A 23145-nucleotide genomic window follows, 5' to 3' on the forward strand; every position below is an offset into this window, starting at 1 on the left:
CCCAGAGGGAAGTGCATGTCTTTCTAGGAAATGCATACTTTACCATTTGTATATAACATGTATAATAGTAATCACTTATGTCTTGTCTGAATCGGTACCTGGATGTCAGAGTGCAGGGTAAAACTCAAACAGGGATTTGGCCTAAATGCAGAATGGGGATTAATTAAGGTGTATATATCAGCAGGTAAAAGAGTACAAATAAGCAGACGGTCATGTAGTGAATGACTGACGTGGAAAGTTATAATTGAACTAATCAAGGTGGGTCAGATCCAAAACAGGCAAAAAAGGCAGAAAAGCGCATAAAAGCAGGAGGTGAACAAGGAATCAAAATTAAACTAGAAACACAAAAAAATGAATTCTTTGATTGAATTACAGGATATGAATGGTATCACAATTCTGAACAGGTACAGCTCAATTAGTAAAAAAATGAATTGCTTTGATTTTTGAACTTCAAATTCTGTGACTGATTTGTAGCTACGAACATATTGCTATATTAGGAGAAAAAAAACATGGTCAGGAGGACTGAGGAGGCATTAAAATACTTTGTCTCTATTACAGTTATTAATGCTTTGAAGTGACTGCTAACTCATTTTTCACTTAATAATCTGCTCTTCTTCCAATCATTTAAATTGAAATGACCTCCTCGGCCTCAACTTCCCCCCCCCCTCTTTTTTATATTATCTATTTGCTGTACCTCAGTCCCTTTCACAATCATTATGTCCCTCACTCTTTTGCTTTTCTCCCCTCCTGCCCTAACTGTCTCTCCTTTTTTTTCTTTGCAGCCTTTTTCAGTCATCCTCACTCACTCCGTGACCCCCCCGGCCCCCCACCATCACCACCACACACACATGCACACACATACATGCACACGTGCCTGGCACCCCAGACCTATGCTTGTTGCTACGGTTACCAGACAGCGAGGAAGGCAGATAGGAAAAAATAGCAAGGATATTAGGGGAGAGAGAGAGAGAGAGACTGAAACTTTAAAAGTTGTTGCAAAGGGCAATGGAAGATGTGGATTTGTCACAGTGTGGGTTTATTCTTTCTATTTAAATTACACAATCATGAAAGTTGAAGTAACACACTCTCAAGCCATTGCTCTTGAAAAAAATACCTATTTAATTTACAATAAAATGCTAGTGCGGATATGTGTTTCTTGATAATTAAAGTTAAATTAGTGGAATTGGATAATTGTACTGCACACTAGACTAAACATAAAAAACATCAACCTTGGAACATCAACCTGTCAGCCACTCTTCTCTCTGTTTCTGTCCAAGGCCCTGAACCGGCTAATATCAAATTTAAGGGATAACTTCCCCCGACAAAAAATCCAAGGTGACTTCTTCTTATCTCTGGTTTTGTTGACAACAACAGTTGACAACCAAAAAATAATTTCATATATTGTAATGATGAAAACATCATTGTTTCTTAAAGCAGCCTGGTTATGTTTTATATTCTTTCACATAAAATGACAAATAATCAATGGACTGAATGGTTTGGGATCAATTGCCTGTTGATCAAATAGTAAAATATTTGTTAAAGCTCAAGTTTGTGTTCTGTTTGTTTTAACCGATGACATTTTTTAGTATCTTACTTCCATTTCGAAAGGTTAATTGCCTTCAATATTTTCCTCAAAGGTCTAGGATCTGCACCTGGAACTCAACTTTGAACGGGTTATCTTTTCTGCAGGCTTCTTACACACTAAAGGGTCAGATGTAAAAACATAATTTCCCTAAAGCTATCAATAATGTAAAAAACTGACACCGTAACAAACTTCGAAAAACAAGTTCCATGAGGAGGACAAACAAAAGAGGTGCTTTTTTGTCCCTGCTGTGCTCAGTGGTCACTTTGTGAGCAAACAAACATCCAGATCAGGGTTTGTGTGTCAATACGGATGTACATTAAAGATTGTTGCTTTAACTGGACTTCTCTCCCAAAAGCCATTAGTAGTTTGAGGTTTTATTCTATATATATTTCATACCTGCTTTATTAGTTAACATTAAACAAACTAAAGACAACAAAGGTTAAAAAAAGGGATAAGGCAGGATACATTAAAAGGTGTGGTTCACTAAGAAAAAAGTAAACCCCGCAAAAAGTTTTTTGTTTTTGTGTTGGTAAGTCAAGTGTGTGCCTTTCCAATGAGGCAGCCCAGCCAGAATTACTTGGACACCTACTCTCTGTTTTAGGGCTTTCAGATCATGCCAGTTTTTAGCACGAACACCCAATATGAGAAATCAAAATGAAAAAAAAATGGAAACTGGTAGTGTGGCCAAATTATGCTTTTCGGTTTCTCAGAAACAGACCCAAATGTTGAAAGATAAAGGAAGTGAGTACTGTAGGTGGAAAAATATCCATCTCCAAGTCCCACAAATGTCATCCAGGTGGCCTGCTCAGCTGTCATCTACTCAGACAAGGTTCCTTTTCACTATCAGAGACACAAGGCCTCGTATAACAGGTGGTAGTTATAAAACCACATATCTCACACGTAACTGCCGTGCGCAGCGAGGAGTGGACAATTGTAAAGAGATTGATTTGGAAATGTGTCAAGAGTAACACGCGCATGTGATTAGAGGGAAATCAGGTCATAAAACATTTTGATAAAAATAAGTTATTTATTCTTTCAACTAGTGCCATTGGTTGGGGACTACTGGCTAAAAGTGTCAGACAACAGCAGCCTGATGGTTAGAAGATAGCTGGTCTTAACTGGAAATGTGGTGGAGTGGAGTGCCTTGATTATTCTAGTCCCTTGAGCAAGCATCTTACTGGCCCCATGCAGATGTGTTTAATGGCACCTATGAGTCATCTGCCGTGTTAGCCCTGTGGATTTGATGAAGAGTCGTCTACATGCTGAATCCCATCTTAAAAGTAAGATGAAGGCTTGTTTCTGTAGGTGACACCATTTTTGCATGATGGCACCTTTCCACACTTGCCACTCAGATCCCAGTCAACTAGTTCTACCACTTCCACTTATGCATTAAACATTATTAGAGAGTACTGTCCTCTGTCTCATCTTACCATTGAAATAGCAGAATTCACAGCATTCACATTGCTTTTGTAAAGAGCACACGGTACTAAAGTAATGCCGTTCTCTCTAACAGAGAGAGGTGAAGGCTGCATTGAGTCTCGACAGAAGTTTAAGTCTCCTAATTTCCGTGCATGACTAAAAGTTTTAGTATAGTAGCAAGAGCTTTTATGTTTTTATAGCTGTTTTAACTTTATACCTTACTAAATGCACTTTAGGTTGCGCTTATTTGCAACAGAAGCCCTTATGATGCTTGTGAGGATTTCCTCAGTTTTCAAATCTTCCATCTTCTCTTCATAACGCAGTCATAATACAGGCCATTCGTAGCTCATTGGAATGACTCATGAGCCGCATCACTGTCAAAGGCCAACGCTGAATTTGTCTCAGCTCTGTAATGTCATTCAGAATAAACAGCAAAGTAGGCACTACCGTAAGTGCTTTAGGGTGCCACCAGCCACCCTGATCGCAGAATTAATAATGTAGTAGCCTCCACAACTGTCCCCACGAGTATTGTTTACATAATGCAAAACCACAAGTTCTATACTGTGTGAATTCTGATGTTTCTGTGCTAAAAAGTTCAAAAGCCTTTTGTACATTATTGGCTATGTCACTAGGTTGTATAGCTATATGGATGTAATTTAATGAACACCCTTCTGAACACAATAATTGCAATAATTTGAGTGTGTGTATCTACTTTTCTGTGTTAGGATTTCTAAGTTTCAATTTCCAAGTGTTTCATTGATCCCACTTGGCACAGAGAGGGAGCTGGATTGCTGCTAATCTGGCAACTCTAGAAATGTCAACTGAGAGATCTGGGTGTGTTTGCGTGTGTGGCAGGTTCAAAGGCCCAGTTCCATCTGTGAGATGAGCTCTGTTACCCCCCACACACACACAGACACACACACTCATCACGATCAGTGGAGTGGAGCTTTTGCCTTTGTGTTGAATCTGACCAATCATTTTGACCTCACTGATTGAAGGGGCGATGTGAGAAAGTAGTTTAGAGTATTTGTGGAGCTTTTGTCACGTATCACGTATCACTCCTGTGCACAAATAGAGAAAAAAAACTTAAAAGGGCAAAATCAAATGTAATGTTTTTGCCATTACCAAACAATACAACTGAGCACCTGAGAATGGTTTGGACTTTTATGAGGGGTTTCTGGACTCTTTCATCAAAACATCAAATGGACTCAGTTTATTTTGCAGCAAATGAGCTAGCAATAAAAAGATTAAATGGCATTTAGAACAGGTGTTGATGACCATTACCTGTAGAGATGTCCCATGGAAGTGACATCATCACATGGAGAGGCAGCATGAATCATGATACTGGAGTATTATGTTTCTGCCCAAGGCTCTGCTGGTGGAGGGTAGCGGGATTCCCTTGACACATAAAGGTTTTAACTAGAAAAAACAAAACAAACAATGGAGCAGATGAACTATTGCTTAGAGCAATGCCATGTTGGGGAGGGCTGGTCCCAAATCCCTCCATTGCTTTTTGATTCCTCATAACAAGACTTTACATCCTGAAACCTCCACTTAGTTTAAATCAAAGGACTTTTCCCCCTTTTTCCTGTGCTCAGACAGCCTCAGTTTGACAGCAAGTGTTTGCTGAATATTCATGTAAAGAAGTCGTTCCAGTGATTTGTGATGCACTTTTGCTGTTGAGAGTTGACCATGTACATCCAGATGGTATTGCCTGAAGTAGTTACCTCTTACACAATGAATTTAAATCTTATAATTCAGTGAAAATACATTTCAAAAAGCTGTGATCTTAAAAATGACTGATGTGACATCACAGTATTCACATCTGTGTTATATATCCTGTTGTTGTAATGTTCAGGTATTAAACCTCAAGACGCATCACAGTCAAATTAATATTTATTTAATGGTTGTATGCATTAGGCACCAAAAAACAATATAGGGGGCTGTTATTTGTTTCCTGATCTGCTTATAATACCACATCCCTGTGGTAAAATACAATAGTCTGTGATCATTTGTTATTCTTCTTGGCAAATACTTTTGCCATACTTTTTTTACGCACTGTAGGTGTCTTTTTGGTCAAATCACAGAACCGGCTGTACTAAACTCTATGTTTTTATCACATAAATACAAAAAGTAAAATATCATAAAAATGAGTTTATTGTTAAGGGTTCACTTGTTTTTTCATAGTTGTGTACTTAGTGGGCTGTTTGCTCTCTTTGTCAAAGCCACATCAGCCAGGGAACAAACACAATGGTGATGAAATAAAACAAGAATTGGAAAGGGAAAGCGGCAAAGTGTGCTGCCATGTTTGCCCCCCTGCAATGTTTGCCACCTACGCTTCACCTCTCTTTCTACGCTGCAGTACGAGTCAAGTGGAAATGCAATCTGAATCCTGAGTGAATCCTGTAATTGCCTCGTCATTGAGCTCGTCCCGTAGTGGCTGTGTGTATAATACCAGGTGTTGCTGTTATCTGTTGGATAATGGAGGGATGGGAAAGAAACTGAAGCAAATGTAAGAGAAAGTGCTATTTCCCAAGTTACATTTTTTTTACTCTTGAAATTACTTCCTCAAAAAAAAAAAGAGAGAGTGAAGTCAAAATCACATAGTGGAGAAGAGCAGGGAAAGGGAAAACAAAAAAATAAAAGATCAAGTGGACAGAGAGAGAGAGAGAGACCAGTACAGTCGATGAGTAGAGATGAACTAACCTTTAAGAAAGAGGAGTGGAGGTGGTAGCCGTGTGTCTTCGTTCATGATGTGGAGGATGTCATTAGTCAGCAGATGATGATGACACCAGCAGACCCCTTCAGGCAGCATCTATCTGCTGGTTCCTGCATCTCATTGATCCTTAATGCAGTGTACTGCTTGACAATCAGTGAGGGTTTCATGCACGCACAGTACATTGGTGAATTGGTGTGCATGTGCATAGGAGGGGCTAATTCAATGAAATCAATGGTATTACATCTGCAATAACGCTACTTTAAAAAAATATCTTGTGATGGAAGATCTTGCACAGACAATCGTAAAGTAAGAAACCAAGGCTCTGAGTCAAATATGTCTTTCTCCGTTTATTTCCTTGCAAGGGAAGAAAGGTCACAACAGCTACGTGCTCTGCAGACTGTCAAGAACCTCCTTCCCCCCAACAGAGCGAGGCAGTTCTTATACCTAACTTCAGTTATCGATGGCGTCAACAGAAACCTTGACCACCTTGTTGAGTATCTACAGCCAGGATACTGGGGACATCTAATCCATGTAAGACACGTCAGTTCTTTGACCATGGCCTCGCCCTCCCAACACTTAAAAAAAAATCTGGTTATACACATATAAACCACTTTGGCCTTCGCTTTCCCTTTTCAAAACACTAGCATCAACTCTCAAAATGTTAACACGGTAAATTCAAACGATGCCAAGCCAATATAATCACTCGCTCTCTGACTCGAACGCGCAAGCTCGTACTCTGCTGACGTTGTTGTGTAGTAGTTGTAGCACTGTATTGGATACCACAATGGAACATCACCTTTGTATGGTGTTTGCGTCTGTGGGACCTGTTTTTAGCAATACAAAGAATAATTTGATTTGTTATTTTTTCAAACTCACTTATCGGCCGTGGCTCATTTTTTGGCAAAGAGCATTTATCAGACCACATTTTCATTGGTTGCCCACCGTAGCCCCTCCCTACACATTTCTATTTTATACATGGTGTTCGGGTCCATTAGACCAAACGCAAATACGAGTGTGGAAATCGTTAATGTTGCTTGTAATTGGGATGAAGCAAACATCTGTTTAGTATTGGTTTACCTCGACTTGATACCTTACCTTTGAACATAACTATCAAGAAATACTTTTTAGTTTTCATTTTACAAACTAGAATCTGTTTTGGTATTTTGTTTTAACAGCTACCTACCCAAATTGAACAATCGATCCAGGCATCGACTGGCTCATTGCCCTCTGCACTTATGCCAACACATGGGCTTTGTCTGACCTCGCGTCCCACGCAATGATGTCCAGGCTCAGACAACACTCCACTAGACAACAAGCTTCATTTGATGGCGGACCATGTCGACTTAAAATGGGCTACTGAGTAATTCAGAAACAGTTTGTGTTTTTCATTTCACAATTACCTTGAGACTAAAGGAAAGGCCGACTGCTGGCTAAATAGCACTTTAATTTCATACATTTTCCTGTTTGAAAATATGCTGATTGACAACTGAGTTTTACTCTTCTAAGCATGCAAACAGCTCTATCACAGACTATTCATATTGTGAAAATCAAAGTAGGCGCAGAGGATAATTTGGGTTTATTTTCTCCTTCTGTACAAGGTTATACGCTTGATACATATTCTCTGTTGGTAATGGATTTCATGCTTAGCCTCACACTTTGTTGTAAATCTTTAATGTTTCAGGAGCCTTGTGGTAAATTCGATTTCTAATTTCATGTTTACTCCAGTTTTGTACTAACACTGTTCTTTCGACAGTTTTATTAAATTCCAAACATGTCCCTTTTTGTTTTGTGACAAGCTGGGATGATTAAAATGTCTTCTTTAATATTTCACATTTTGAGCCACTGCAGGCTCTGCTGTATGATGAAATTAGTAATACCAAGTGGAAAAACAAACCCTTGTATTAGATATGCTTGAGGCCAGTGTGAATGATAATTATAATTACAGCAATCCCTCCTCCAGTCAATTCTTTGTGTAGCGATTGAAAACTGACACCAGCCCTGTTTCAATGAATGGCCGTTACAGGTTAGCTTATTAATATTTCAATTAATACTTGGCAAAGTGCATAGCTTTGCATATATATATATATATATATATAATCCTCTGAGACTTTAAACAGTTCCCTTAACAGGACACACAAAATCATAATTGACAAAGTAATCCGGTGTTTCCGGTCATGTATCCAGGATTTGTAGCAGTGGTTCTGGAAGCTTTTAGTTTATGTGGCAGCTGTTCTTGAGGCCATTAATTAGTGTAGACCGATTACGCACAACAGTGGTGTATTATCTGGAGAGGCTCTGCCTCCTGCAGTGGCTTCACGAAACGTTTGCAGAGTAGAATGTGTCTGTCAGGCTGCATCTTCCTCTTCCTGTCTCTCCTCTTCATCACTTTCTATTCCCTTCTCTCTGGTTCCCTCAACACAACAAAAAGGGCCCCTCTGCTGCCGTCGTTTCTCCACTGGTCCCACTTGTTAGCGTTTTTTTTTTCCTTCAAATCTTTGTCTTTCCCTTTTATGTGTCCCCCTGTCTCACTCTGTCCCGCACGCCTTGCTCCTGTGCTCTGCCTTTTTTTCCCTCTTCTTTTATCTCCAACCCATCGCCCCCTTCTGCTTGTGAGTGACAGTGTTATAAATTGATTTTCAGCCCGGTGTGTTCCCTCTGTCTCTCTCTAGGCATTTCCCTTATTTAGCCTCAGCCACTCCAGGGTATAGTCTAGACCAGGAGCTGCCTGTCAGTCAGAGGTAGCATGGAGCAGTCTAATTCTTGGCTGACAAGCATTCCTGACAGCAGGAACCAACGGGACGTTTCAAACATGCTTACCTCTCTCACTCAGTCTCTCCCGATTGGCTTTTGGCTCCTGCTACCCCTCTTTCATCTCTCATTCTGTCTGCCGCCCCCCGCCACTCCGCTCTCCATTCGGTCACTTTTTTCTCTTTTCAAGAAAATTAACAGTATCATTTTCGGGAGACATGCACAGCTCATTTAAATGGACTAACACCGCATTCATGCACACACATAGTTGTGAGCAAATACACACACACACACACACACATCACTTTGCCCCCGGAGCTTGAGTGCTTCTGTGATCGGAATACGTATTTGAAGGTTTGTCTGTCTGCATTGATTTGATTGGTCAGCATGCTCCTCTGGGAAAGCCGTTCTTTAATCATAAATGAGAGTCTGTGAGATTAGATGGAATAGCCCTTTAAGCAAATCTGGTATCACCGAGGCCCCCAGAGACTGAGAAAGAGAGAGGCACCGACTGAAAGAGAGATGGACAAACGGAGAAGGATGATAGAGAATTTAAAGTGTGTTTTTTTTCCCCGGAGTTTGACTGGTGTAATGTCCCTACACTGCTGAGGATAAAAGTAATATTCTGCATTACAGGATCTGTAGTGTGCGCTTTTCTGGCCCCCCAAGTAGGAGCAGGGGACGCCTAGTAGCCTTGAGGGGGTGCCGCAAGTCCCATTCAAATGAAGAGTTGGGTAATTTCCTGTTTCCCCATTTAGCAGACACCACCATGTGGAAACGGCTATATTGATCATCAAGTTTCCCTTTGGAAACTGATGATCATTTATTTGACCCCCCTCAGATTAACTTTAGCATCTTAATTCAGGATGTGTGAAGTCACATGATATTACCCTATTGCGGGCTTTTATTCATTTCTATACACCCAATGGTGTTTACTCCATAGTAAGTCTTTAAAGACAATGTCTGAAAGCATATTTTGGCCTTTTGGCCCAGGGCATGTAGAGCTGAATCAAAAAACAAAAGGGCATTACATTTCGGATACATTTACATTACATTTACATTAATCATTTAGCTGATGCTTTTATCCAAAGCGACTTACAGTAAGTGCATTCAATCAAGAGGGAGCAGAACCAGAACAACACCAATTAAGAAAGTACCATTTTTTTCACAAAAGCCTACACGAGTGCTATATGAAAGTGCCATCATAAGTGCAGATAGAGTGCTAACTATTCCAGGTGAAGTTGAACAATATATTAAATAAACAATACTGTAAATATAAATAAATAAACACATGGCTTCAGACTAAAGCTTTGAACTTTTTAACTTCAAACTATGAACAATATATGAACTGTTAACAGTTCACAGTATAATAACAGTGTTTCCTCTTCCGCCAGAAATGTATATATTCATTGGAATTTGAAGAATATTTATCATTTAATTTCAGATGTATGCTTATCGTGCAGGAACTAAAGATATGTAATATGTAAGGGGAACGGCTGACGGGACGGGAGAGGGGAGGTTGTCGTGGACTCGTGCTGTGTCTGCTGGTGGGTGCTTGCTCACCACAATTTTAATAACAGTCAAACAAATAAATAGAAGGTAAATGGTTATCTAGCAACTGTAGCTACCCAAACAGTAGGGTATCAGAGGTCAGTGTCATCCAAATAGTGAAAATAGAGTTTTTCAGATGGGAAAGATGTGCAAACCAGAATCCTTTATAAAGGCTCACCTTATGCAAATAGACCATTTACAATCCTTTTTAGAAGGACTATTATTGTTAAGTAAATGGAAAGTAATGGAAAGTTTAAATGTGGACAACATTTTCTCCTCTATCGCCCACAAAGTCATTTTTTCACAGCGCTCCTTGATACAAGCGAGCAGCTACCTGCCACCTTTTTTTCAAGACGACCCCATGTGGTAATTTCACAGCCCTCTGCGGTAGCTGCCCTGCAGCACCAGCAAAGAGATATGATTAGAGCTGATGTGAGAAAGACTAATTGCTGTCGAATACAGGCTGCACATTATAAACAGATCACTCAGACACTCACATTCAGAGCCTTCATCACACCTCACTGGCTTTTTGGAGGGTCCGCAGAGGTCCAGGGTTCTGCTGTGGGGTTACATAGAGATTTTAACGATGTGCTTTTTTTGACTCATAACAATAGCCAGGGCTACATTTTTAGAAAACTTTACACGGACATAAAAAGTGGAATTATGTGACAAGTACCACATAAGCCACTTGTTAAGCTTGTGTTTTTTTTCTGCTCTGTTATCTGAGATGTTCAAGATGAGCTATTGCTTTGAGGAAAGAGATCAAGCCTCTATTGCCGACCAGGGTTCATTAAATCCACTCAATTCAAGAAGGAGATTTTCTTCTTTGTCCTTAAGCTTCTTTTATCCAGGGAATGTTTTGCTGAGCATGCACGCTCTTCTCCAACTAAACCCTGTTCCTCATTAGTATCAGTGCATATCTTCACACCTGGGAGCCACCCACCCTAACTGCAAATCTTTTACCACTTGCCAATTAGCATTACTGTTCAAGTCTTAAGGGGAAAACTTCTTGTGATACCCCACCCAAAGTCGTTTTAGTATTAAACACACTGTAGTCTCCACAGGTAGCTCTGACAGGTTTGCAGCTGTCTTCTTCATAGAGAGCAGTAGTTGCCTTTAATTAACTGCATTCTTCAATAACTGAAGTGGCATGAAAGCGATGTCTTGGTATGGTGAACGGAACGTGTAGTGACGGGCAGCGAAGTCCGTGGGTTCATGGGACTGGTTAACTAGTAAAGGGGCTTTCACACAGAATGAGACACCGGCATCACTGCGCTCTGAAACCCATTATTTCCAATGACTTGCACGGCCGCCACAGACGGCTTTTCGCTGCGTCGAGCAAATCGCAGACGATGCGGTGTGCGATGACCCCACCGCCGAAAGCCTCTGGAGGTCAGGGTTGTGGAGCGGGCTTTTTTTGTTTGTGTGTATGTGCGAGCGTTTGTGAAATAATGCATGCATTTTTGTGTGTGTCCTCTGAATCGGTGTGTAAAATGTGTGTTGGTGTGAGTGTGTTTGTGTGTGTGCGTGTGTTTGTTTGTGTGTGCCTGTCTTTCTCTGACTCCGTCCTTGCGTTTTTTGTGTGTGTGTGTGAATGGCTGTCAGTTTCGGTCTGGTAGTCAGCATAATTAGAAGTCTCTCTTTTTCCCCCTGCCTCACCCTTACGGTTTCTCTCTTTTTCTCATTCCTTCATTCAATCGCCCTTGCTTTTATTCATCCCCCTCTCTTTTTATACTTCTCCATCTCTCTCTCTCTCCAAAAGAGTTGCCTCTCTCCTTCAGAGTGATGAGTTTTAAATCATCCTTTCATTCTCTGCGCAATGATGGACGAGGGGAAATATGTCCTTTTCTCTGTGTTTATTCTGCTTTCCATCTCTGTCTCTTTCTCTCGCTATTTCATTCTTTATTCAAACCCACCCTCTATCCTCGCTATTCAATTTAATGAAGTTACTTCATTTTGACTAAGACACCATCCAATCTGTTGAGTTCAGATAAAATGGTGATGGACTTGGAGGCTGGCGCTCTAATTTTGCTTGATTGAAATGATCATTTATGGAATATTGTTGAGGATGTTGGTGCCAAGGCAACCTTACAGTGGAATTATTGGGGAATTTGTCATAACGTTATATAGCAGCAGTGAAGGGGGTCATTCTGTGAGTCACCGGTCCGTGGAGGCAAAAACAGATTTTGATTCGGCTGTGTTTTTTATGCGCGGGAGACATCATGAGGTGAATCAGGTACAACTGAATCATGGATAATGACAGAAAGGGTGTTTCATGTAGTATATAGCTGAGTGTGGAAGTGCAGGCCCTTTGTATTCTTGCCGTCTGTGGATGTGCCAGAAGCCAGCTAGCATGTGGAAATCCCCCAGACAGAAGGGCCAGATAAAATACCAAGTTCTTACTGTCGGCGAATACAAACTGTTGAACTCATCTCCCTATTTCACAGACTTTTCTTGGCTTCCATCTCCTTACAACCTTGAGAGCCCACAAGACAGACAGACAAGGTTACCCTGAACTTTAATGAGCATTAAGAATTCTATAAATTATGCAGTATTTTCATATGCACTCAAACCGTACCAAATAATCTGGTAGTAATAAAAGAAACAGACTTGTGGAATGTGATGCTTTTATGTCACTACATGAACGTCAAGGTTGAGTACACTTCACGCAAAACAGGCTTTAACCACTAGAGGGATGAATAGGTTGTTGATACAAGTATGAAAAGCTATTGCTTCATCTTTTGAACCAGGGATAAGTTGGCTCTTCAATATATGCCATCTGAAACAAAGTTGTTCTAAAATAACACTTTTGAACGTTTTCTGACGTTAAGAATCAGGAGTAGAGCAGAGCTGGCTGAGAAGAGAGGCCAAGATGTAATATGCACCTCTTTGAACATTTTATTCAATTAGTCTGATAATGAAATCTTTCGAAGGCATGAAAAAAAAAAGAAGAAATATACATATATGTAACAAAGTTTATTTTTTACAGCAGATCTTGTTGTATAAAGACTTCATATCCATTACAGCCATCATCCATGAAGGCATAATGGAAATCCCTGATTTGTTTGAGTGTCATCTTGAACGTGCAGGAGTTGATGCATCACAAAGAGTTTAATTTTGAAAACATCAGGAGCATTGGTTTCTTAAGTCCAATCCTTTCCTTTGAAATTGTTTGTTGTCCTCACATGAACCATTGCTCCATGGAGTGCAAATCCCACCTATCATTGATCATGAAATGAAATGTGTGTCTGCCCTCTCTGAAGTGGGCCAAGAATGGCTGTTCAATAACTGTGCTGTGCGCCATCGTGTTTCCTTCTTAAAGAAGGTCTGGCAGTGGCGTCCCCCGTTGTTTCCTTTTTAAGACAAATTGATTGAAGCAAAACGTAGTCTGGATGTGAATGTTGCGAGGCTGCATGGCTGTCTTTGCATGAGTTTGCTCTATCGCTCTGTGTTTCTGCACACGTGTACGCTCTCATATGGCTCTGCTTGTCTCTCCCGGTTCCTCAACGTCTCTGCTCTTATTGGTTGTGAAGGGACCAAGACAACGGCTCTTAATTGCAGCTCAGGCTGCCATTGGTCATTATATCTGTGCGATGGTCCTGGAAAATGTCTGGTTGAATGAGCGTTGGGCGCACACACACGCAGGCATCCTCGACATACACTCAGTTTTCTGTTTTGGGCTCTGTCTTGGATAATTGGCTGGAAAAGCATCCAGGGGGATCACCTTGCTGTCCCCTTGGACCTGGCTGCTGTGGTAAATTACAAGGCTCATGAACATGAAAGGGGAGTGATCACCCTGACATGAGCTTTGCACTGCAAGAGCATACAGTAAGAGAAGATTCTAATCAAACACATGATACACAAAAGTACGGCAAATTCAAGATGCTTATTTTCCTCTGTTACCAGCAAAGTCCAAAGCGAAAAGCAAAGTCAACAGACAGAGAGGTATATTACAGGGATTTGCAACATCATCTAACGCCACGAAGACACAGGATCAAGCCCTCATAACGGCAATGGTTGTCTCTGCTATACTTGATCAGGATAAATCCTACTGTAGTTTCTATTCTGTGGAGTGGAAAAAGTTAAGGGACCTCCATGTAGCTATAGACCATATCAAAAAAATATTAAATTTAGTCTGGACCGACTTCACTACCCGGAAACTCTGAGGTTCATCTAACACCTGTGGTGTGTTTGATATAAAAGGGTAATTAAGATCAAAGGGAGAGGATTATGACCCTGATGTGAACTGGGAAGCCCAAGGAGATCAATTACATTTACATTCTGCAGTTTAGGCATTTATCAGACTCTGTAACCCAGTGAAATTTAAAATAAATACAGCAGCAGAATTTGCTTCACCACTGATTCATCAATAAAGGCAGCCTGTGAAATGAAGTGCAGGATATAACCAAATCATACACCCTGCTTACTCCTTATGAACAACCCTTTAATATGGTAATATTAAGTTGCAAAAGAACCACCGGAGAAGATGATGATGATTTCTGTGATATTGTACCTCTGTACACAATATCAATACTTTATCAACCATTTTCTTTGGTTACCATTTAGTGTGCCCTGCAATGTATTTCTATTATAGAAATAATAATCCATGCTTTATGGAAACGTATCACAGGAGAATCAAATTGACCTAGAGTTATCTATAAATGATAATACTAATTATTAATTAACTCAAGAAGATGGAAGATAGTCGTAAGTCAAGCCCTGAAGTAGTGTATGCATGATAATGTTGTTTCAATATTAAAACTAATGTCATGAAGTATTGCTGGGATATTGAGCACTGTGACATGGTTTGTGTCCTTCAGTAGGCTAGAAAGAAAAGTTCACATCCATTAATGTCTGTTTCAGTTAAAGTAGTTGTTAGTTATGCAAGTACCTCGTTAATATCTAGATTTTTTTATTCTCTCCCTCTAAAAGGATCCAATAACTGCCCTTAATCCTTTGTAGTGTGTGCAACAGTTTGCAGACCTTTTTTGAGTAGGCACAGTGAACTTGGATCAACTGCATTCAATCTTCAAAGTTGTTTTTTCTGTGCTTTTAGTCATGAATGGCATGAGTCATGTTTTGGTCGACTGATATTGTCATGCTTTTGACAAGTAATTGATTTTCCAAAAGAAAGAAATAGCCGGCTTTAATCTTTAAGATGCAATCCGAGAGAATGCTCTGATCTTATTGCTTTCACCTACCATGTGAGGTGGAAGGTAGCTCAGTGGCAACTGATGTTGGGTTCAAGCACCCCATGCTAAATGCGAGTTGCAGCTCCTGGGGTGCTGCTCTGAAGCCGACCCTACCCTCTGCCCTCACTCTGGGGGAGACTGTTGAAAATAATAAGTCCCTAGCAGCACCACCAATTGCAGATCCCTGGAGCGATAGGGCTTTCCTACAAATGCTTCTCTCAGAAGGGCTGGCCTTAGCCACAGTGTATAGGTCATTAATATGCAATCATATATCAGCCAGGACCAGGATGCATCAGACCAAAGCTGACCTACTTATCACTCAAGCTAAATTTTTATAGTTCATTGATGCAAAGCAATAATTAGCCTCACAACTAGACTAGAAAGCCATGAAGAAACAGTTGCTTTATGTGCATGAGTGCGTTTTTGTCTCTGTGCGCATGTGTGAGTGCACCAAGCACCCATTAGTGGGCACTGCTCTATCCTCCACACGAACTGCTTTGCATGCATTCTACGTCCACATTGATGGAACGTTGTTATGAATAACAATAATAATGAACGATAATGAACTGTATTTTCTTCTCTCTCCTCTAGGTTTCATCTACACATGCGGTGGCACACTGAAAGGCCGAAATGGAAGCATAGAATCGCCAGGCTTTCCCTACGGCTACCCCAACGGGGCGAACTGCACCTGGGTCATTGTGGGGGAGGAAGGAAGTAGAATCCAGCTCATGTTCTTGTCGTTTGCCATAGAAGAAGAATATGACTTCCTGTCCTTGTACGATGGACATCCGCATCCGGCTAACTTCAGGACCAGGTAGGACCAGTTATTGCTTTAATGATAACTTGTTGGTGGTAAAAAGGTAAAATGTTTCAGTTTTGCTAAGCCATAATATTAATGATAATAGTAATGGCAGTTGGCTTTTAAGTAAGCAAAATTAGACTAATTTTACAGACCTATTTTAAAATACTACAGCAAATTATTTATTTTGAACATGATCTAACCTTCATTAAAAACAAATATGGCAAACACCACTCTAAGACCTGTTATGGCACAAAGCCCTCTGTTTATCAATAGATTACCAGTGAAGTGCTGCCAGTTTTCAATTATTTAAGCTCCAGCTATGAGAAGGTACTCCATTGTGCTTTGGCCAATTTAAAAATGAGCTGTGATCAGCTCAACAATTTGTCATGAAGGAATGAATTCAAAAGAAAACTGAAAATAAGAGGAACCAGACGCAGAGTGCAGACATGAATATAAATGCTCGTTGGTCCAACAAACGTAGAGGACGTTGTCGTTCTGGGCTCGATTACCTGCAGCAATGCTTTTGCAGCTGCCTGATGACCTCGCAAAGCAACAGGTTGCCGTCACACTGTAAACAGTGATAAAGTGGTTTCACTTTAGTTTTTGAACTATTTTACTGAGCTCATCTTTCAAGAATCACAACACCCAGAAAGCAGTTCATCTCAGATAAGATATTAAAATCTCCTTGCGTTATGGTTTTATTAAAAAATAAATGGTGCCTCTAAAGTCGGTACATTTTTACAGATGAAAAACAAACATTAAAGCTGATATGTTACATATCACAAAAACAAGAAAAGAAATTTGGAGTGAGTACCACACTGATTGGCCGTTGTGTTTAATCCTTCACTTGTCACCCTGCGTAAGCATCAGAAATTAGAATTACACTAACTGTGTGAATGAGCTCTATGATTCACTTTGGATGTGAGCAACCACCTGGAACTAATTCTTGGAATCAAGAATATCCAACCTGAAACAAAAAGGCTCCACACAAAAGGCTCTCCTGCTGGCTCCTCTTCTCGAAGCCGAAAGCCCATTCTTTCATTCTCCCATTCAAGCCTTGGCTGGTTTGGGTGAGGGATGCACAAACCCACGAAGGGAGTTCTGCTTGAGGAACAAATCCTCCAAACAAAAGAAAAGACATCGAAACAAGATGCCAACTCTGCTCCTCACACCACGTTAATACCAGCACGGTTGGCCACAAACGAGTTCATCTGCAGGCCGCATGCAATGCTCAAGCATAACTCAACTAGATCCCTGGTCCTAATCCACTAAGCACCTTGATAATGGATATTCTCATTGTTATGTCCATACGTGATTTACTTCCATATTTAATGGTTGTTTAACATGAGAATTGTTACTGTTCTCACTAATTCTCACCTTGATTTAAAAAAGTTGATGTGATCATTCATTTCCAAGCACCAACCAGACTTTGGCTACATTTGAATCAAAATCAAACGACATTAGTCAGATTATTTCGTCGTTACGTGGAACCATATTTTTGTTGAAAGCAGATTAAGCTCAGATCAAAATGTATTTTCGCTCCATATCTTAATTAGTTGGCTTACAAATGGCAAACATTTCAAAGACAACGGAAGAGACTAATTATTCTCACCTTGGGTTAATTTATCTTTTTTCTTGGGGTGTCAATAGATACAAATCTCACATTTTGAAATTGATTTCATTAATTCATTAGTCTGAAAACGTATTGCTTATTGGCTGAGTAACATCCCATGATGTGATTAACAACGTATATGCAGAATTGTTCTGTGGGTTTCTTGGACGCTAATCGAGGGCCGTAAATGTTTTACTTGTAATGCAAAAAGCTCCATCTTCAACTACTGTTTCGTTGTCTCCGATGTAACTGCCTGCAGCACGCGTCAGGGCTCAACGCACACCGAAAGTAAACAAAGTGGCCTTAACTGGGTTAAAATATTTTAGCGCACACTTTTGTTGTCCTCCATGAAGTTCCGCCGAAGGTCAGAGACCGATTGCTTTCATTACACCCAGCGGGCTTCTTGGGGACTATCACCGGCGTAGTGCTGAGCAAGAAATTCTGGTTCGGTTCAGTTGAATGAAATCTATGTGGGTCATGGCGAGATGAAACGAGTCCTCTTGATACTCTTGTCAATTGCTGAAAAGCAATTCTCTCACTTCGCGGAATGAACCATGTTCCTTTGGTTCAAAAGGGATAATTTCTAATCAGCCAACTGCAATAATAAACCTTTCTCATTCAATCCAGTGGCTTTTAGTGCTCAAATTGCCATACAGAGTTAATTAAACAAGGGAACAGAATATAACATAATGGAGTAAAATATAATAAGAAGACCTTTTTCCTCTTTATACAACATGTGATTCCATGTTCTGCTAAAGGGAGGGAGGTAGAGAGAGAGGATAAGAGGGGGAGGAAGGGAGAGAATGCCCTCTGTGCTTCTTATGGGTTGATTAGGATTTCTTGCTTATCTGAGATAAATGGAAATGATTTGTTGCGTGAGTGTGTGCATACATACATCCACGTGCATAGCATGTGTGTGCGCGCACGTGTGTCAGTTTTTGGAAGATTTATAGTCTGCATACTTGCAATCGCCCCGTTAGTTAAGCCAAATTACCTCGGCTGTATCACGCTCTCTCTCTGTCTGTTTTTCTTTCTCTCCTTCACACCAATACGCACACATGCACTGAGACACAGCGCAAAATGGTGATTAAAAGGTTAGATCCATTAACAAGAAACTGGTAATTTAGGGGGGGGGGGTGATTAATTTGAAAAGCGCACACACATGGACGCACAACCGTGCACGGATACACATTTCACATTTCATAAATGTAACTGAAGGTCTTTTAAAGATTGTTGAATTGAAATACATTAACCTGGTCTGAACTTTAAAGTGGGCCTTTGTTTCCTCTACTCAAAACATCATGTTCATTTTTATTTTCGTGGGATCCTCTTTCAAGGGCATGCTGCTGATCCCTTCAATAACGGTTTCTTCTATTCATAAGTTTCAGCAATTAGGATTAAAAAACTGTTTTCCAAATGTTCATGTTCATAAACAAGTAAAAATCACCATCTGTTATTGCTGCATTGCTACTAAAGTCCAATTCCAGCTTGATTCATGTTTTCTTTAATGCTGTCTTTGAGTTGTTAACATTGTTAAAGGGAATTTATTTAATAATCAATGTACCCCATGTGGCATTTCCACTTAAAAATTGAGAATACCTGTAAGAAATATGAGCCAATAACTACTAATTGTGACAGTCAATCATTTTGGCATTTAAGCTTCATGCACTTAGAAATGACAAAAGGAATTTCTGTATAATGACCATTATTAAACCTGGGAAGAGCTTTTGCTTTAAATACATGTGACTCAAGCACGCAAAAAAGAGATATTAAGTCTTTTTTTAAAACTTTTTTAGAAGATGGCAGAATATTTGTCACAGTCCTCTTCATTCTGGCAGTGATGGCACCAGTCTGACCATTACATGCACACCCATTAATCAAAATGCCCAAATGAGTTTCAATCTTAGAATAAATGTACTTGGCGAGACACAATGTTATTTCAGCTCCCTTAGCGCCGAATATCTATTCAAATATAACATTTTTACTTTTTGTCACAACAACTTGTCAAACCTCTGTGTTCTAAAGCCTGTGTTTTTTACATTTTCTTTTACCTAAATTGTCAACTTGATTGTTTTCTTTGTTCATGTGATCATGTAACCACATCGGTATTGTAGTTTGTCCTACAAATCCTTAAATCAAAGGGCCACTGCTGCACCTAGTTTGTTTTCTTTTACGCATTAAAACAGCGTATTGTCCAGGCGTTTTTTTTCTTGTTGTTCCTCATTTATTTTCAACCAAAAATCCACCAAAAACATACCATAACCTGAGCTGCTTTCCTATGCAGTTCTCTCTCCCACTGTCTCACTGTTAAAAACGTAATAGTCACCCAGGTGCATGCTGGTCCCACCTGGCTATGCCCCTAAGTAACCTCCAGGTGCCCACCGCATTACCCACATAGTGATCCAATTACCCAAACAATTAAGCAAAATATATTTAAAAGGAAATCGGTTAATTGTCTTCAATCCGTCACATTATGTTGTTTGCTCTTCTGCTTGTGGTTGTCCTTAGGTTTGAATGTTTATTCGTTTTTCCTTTAATGAAAATGCGGTGAGTGCTCTTCAAAGCTACACAAGAATGCTGGGGTAGTTTTAACAAATGCTTACATAAACTTGTTGAAGGACAAAATAAACTGTAGGTGGTGTCTCACCCCATTGCTTTCAGTTTGCTTTTCATTTAACAGTTTAATATGTAGTATATTTATTTTATTTTTCAAGTCCTTTACGTTACCCTTCGTCCCAGTTGCTTTTGTCCTGTCATGTCTTGCAGTGTCATAAGCTGCCGTTTGAAATGATGGGTCTCCTGTCACTCACTGATCTTCTGCAGCAGTAAGCGTGAACGGCAAGTAAGGTCGCGGCATTAAATTGTTGGGGTGGAAGACCTGAGTGGGACAACAATTAGACCTCAGAGAATGGAACAGCTGTCTGGGAATTACTAATGTGTCAGCGCCAAGAGAGCATCTGAAACATTTTGGGCTTGGATGGATAGACCGATCAAAGGCGGGTAAGATACGATGGAAGAAACAAGACATGCATTTCTTTGTCTGACTTTCAGGATTAATATTACCAGATTGAGGATTTGATTCCGATGGTGTGTTGGGCTGTTGCCTTGTTGGCTACTTTCAAAAGCTTTAACAAAAGCCTAAATGCTAAAATCCCATTGCATTCCATTGAAATAAAGTCAGAATGAGAGTTTTGGAGAAAGAAAAAGAAATGAGTATTGTCAAGATTACTGGTTTGATACCGTGGAGGTAAATTGGTGATGATTTCCACTATCATCACTATACAGTATGTCTGCAGTCCCTTCTGAGATAAGTCAAATTGATAAAATGAACCGAGGCGTTTATGCAAAGTGAGAATATCCATTGCAGCATCAAAGCAGATGGTTTTCGTGTATTCAAATTCAAATGTGTAGACCTTCTATTCCATCAATGGCATACATTTTGCATTTAAGATTTAAGTTTTTTTTTTAAATTGGTCCTGCAAAAAGAGCTACTGACGTGTTACATGAATATTTGATCAATGCAATTTGTCAGTTCGTTGGTTCTATACAGTAGATATAATGGTTTCAAGGAAGCATTTTAACCCATTTGAAGTGAAACCGGGTTTGTGTACCTGTTAACAGTCCGCCTGAGTCCGATCTGGATAGTTTTAGGGCTGCAACTAATGATTATTTTGATAATCGGTCGATTATTTTTTCGACTAATCGATGAATTGGATTTTTTTTTTTAAACAGCATTAAAAAGCTTTAATTTCCAGCCCTTTATTCTTAAACAGAACTCCAAATTCACATTGCAAACATACAGGTTGCTTCTCTAAATACAGCTAAAAAATAACCAAGTGCTTTGAGATGAATGTAAAATGGCATTTATAAATAAATGCATTAGAGGCTTCTTAGTTAGCTGCGCTGGTTTAATGGATCACCTCGTGTGTCCCTTTACAGGCATAACATCAACTACCATACAATCCACAGGATATGTGCACGCGCACTAGACTACTGTACATAACAGCATTAAAAAGTACAACACATAAAAATATATTCATCTACAATAACCAAAATGGGACAAAGCACGAAATATATACAAAACGTATCGATTTTTATTGATTTCAACGATTCAATGTTGCAGCCTTAGATAGTTTTATACTCAAATCATTATAACTATGTTTAGACTGACTAGATCACATTCACACAGTGGTCAAAAGCACATTTTTACTGGTTAAAAATAGCTCACAGTAAAGATTCACCATTTAATCGACTATGGTCTCGCGCAAAAGATGATGATCAAAATGTGAAGCTAAAATATTTGATTACTTTGATTATTTAAATATTGTAGGGATTTCAACATCCATTTCTCATGAATGCAGCATACATGTTGCAGCTTGTTGATGTTTTTAATTGGGAAGATTCAGGTGTGAAAGATGCATCTTGGCAGGAAGATGAATACTTAATGAATTACCTCTCACATTCTATTGCTATATCAAAAACAAATTGTCAATCATTTTCATTTAATATTTTTTTCTGCACTGAAAAACTGTTGTCTTCCATCAAAGATGTATAGTCCAGTGTATCAGTTATGCTTGTCCTACCCGGCTGCCAAACTGCAGGAATGTCCTATTATGTGGTGGTGATTAGGTTTCCTGTGAATTATCATGCCCCAATGGGATAGGGTTGATTGGACGTGGTATCGCTAATCTGTTGCTCTCTGGAGGCTCTGATCTGAAATGATTGTGTTTCAGATCAGTGTGTATTATATTGTTATCTTCATTACTGGATATTATTTTTGCAAACAGGCATAATACAACAAACAAGATAAACAATTTTTATTATTATTTTTTTGAAATATGCAGAAATAAATAACAAGTAACTATATATCGATATTAGATATACAGATTGCACATAGTGTTTATATATATATATATAACCCTAACCTGCGATGACCAGACATGTCAACCCTCCCGATATTTCCGGGAGACTACCAAATTTCAAAGCCCCTCCCGAAAATCTCCCGGACCGACCTATCTCCTGAATTTCTCCCGATTTCCACCGGATAATAATAAAAGTTACACCTTGAGGTCGAGCGGCAATTAGAACGGAAAAAGATGAGACTGCAAGGAAAACCGCTAGCAACTGAACCGAACCCCCTCCCCCCCCCCGTCGATCGCCAGCACCCTCCGACGTTGACCGCTAGCACCCTAGAGGAAGAGGTACTTTCCTGACCTGAATAATTTGTCACACTGCGCATGCGTGAAATTGACATACTTAACAACAAACAACTAATTAACGTCGTTAACGCGCTATTTTTGACAGCCCTAATATGTATATATATATATATATATGACGTATATACCCCGCACCCCCAAAAAAGTGGGAAATACAAAAAAGACAGATTTTCTTTTTATCATTTTCTATCATTTCGTAAACCTAGGGGAAACACTGACTTTATAGGCTTCTGTTCTTGATTTTAATCCGTCAGTTTCTGCTGTGGCCAGTCCATGGAAGATTCAAACTCCAGTCACCGTG

General features: G+C 39.8%; 1 protein-coding gene across 5 annotated transcripts in view; it reads left to right on the plus strand.

Moving 5' to 3' along the window:
* The window catches only part of csmd3b (CUB and Sushi multiple domains 3b), a 281884-nt gene that overhangs the window by 54523 nt on the left and 204216 nt on the right, over positions 1-23145 (plus strand). For all 5 annotated transcript variants that reach the window (XM_037473628.2, XM_037473629.2, XM_037473630.2 and 2 more), the window contains exon 2: positions 15806-16028. In XM_037473628.2, the coding sequence (XP_037329525.2) occupies positions 15806-16028 (223 nt within the window). The remainder of the gene's footprint in view (positions 1-15805; positions 16029-23145) is intronic.

The sequence above is a fragment of the Pungitius pungitius genome, chromosome 17 (genome assembly GCF_949316345.1).
Source record: "Pungitius pungitius chromosome 17, fPunPun2.1, whole genome shotgun sequence".
In the NCBI taxonomy this organism is placed as follows: domain Eukaryota; kingdom Metazoa; phylum Chordata; class Actinopteri; order Perciformes; family Gasterosteidae; genus Pungitius; species Pungitius pungitius.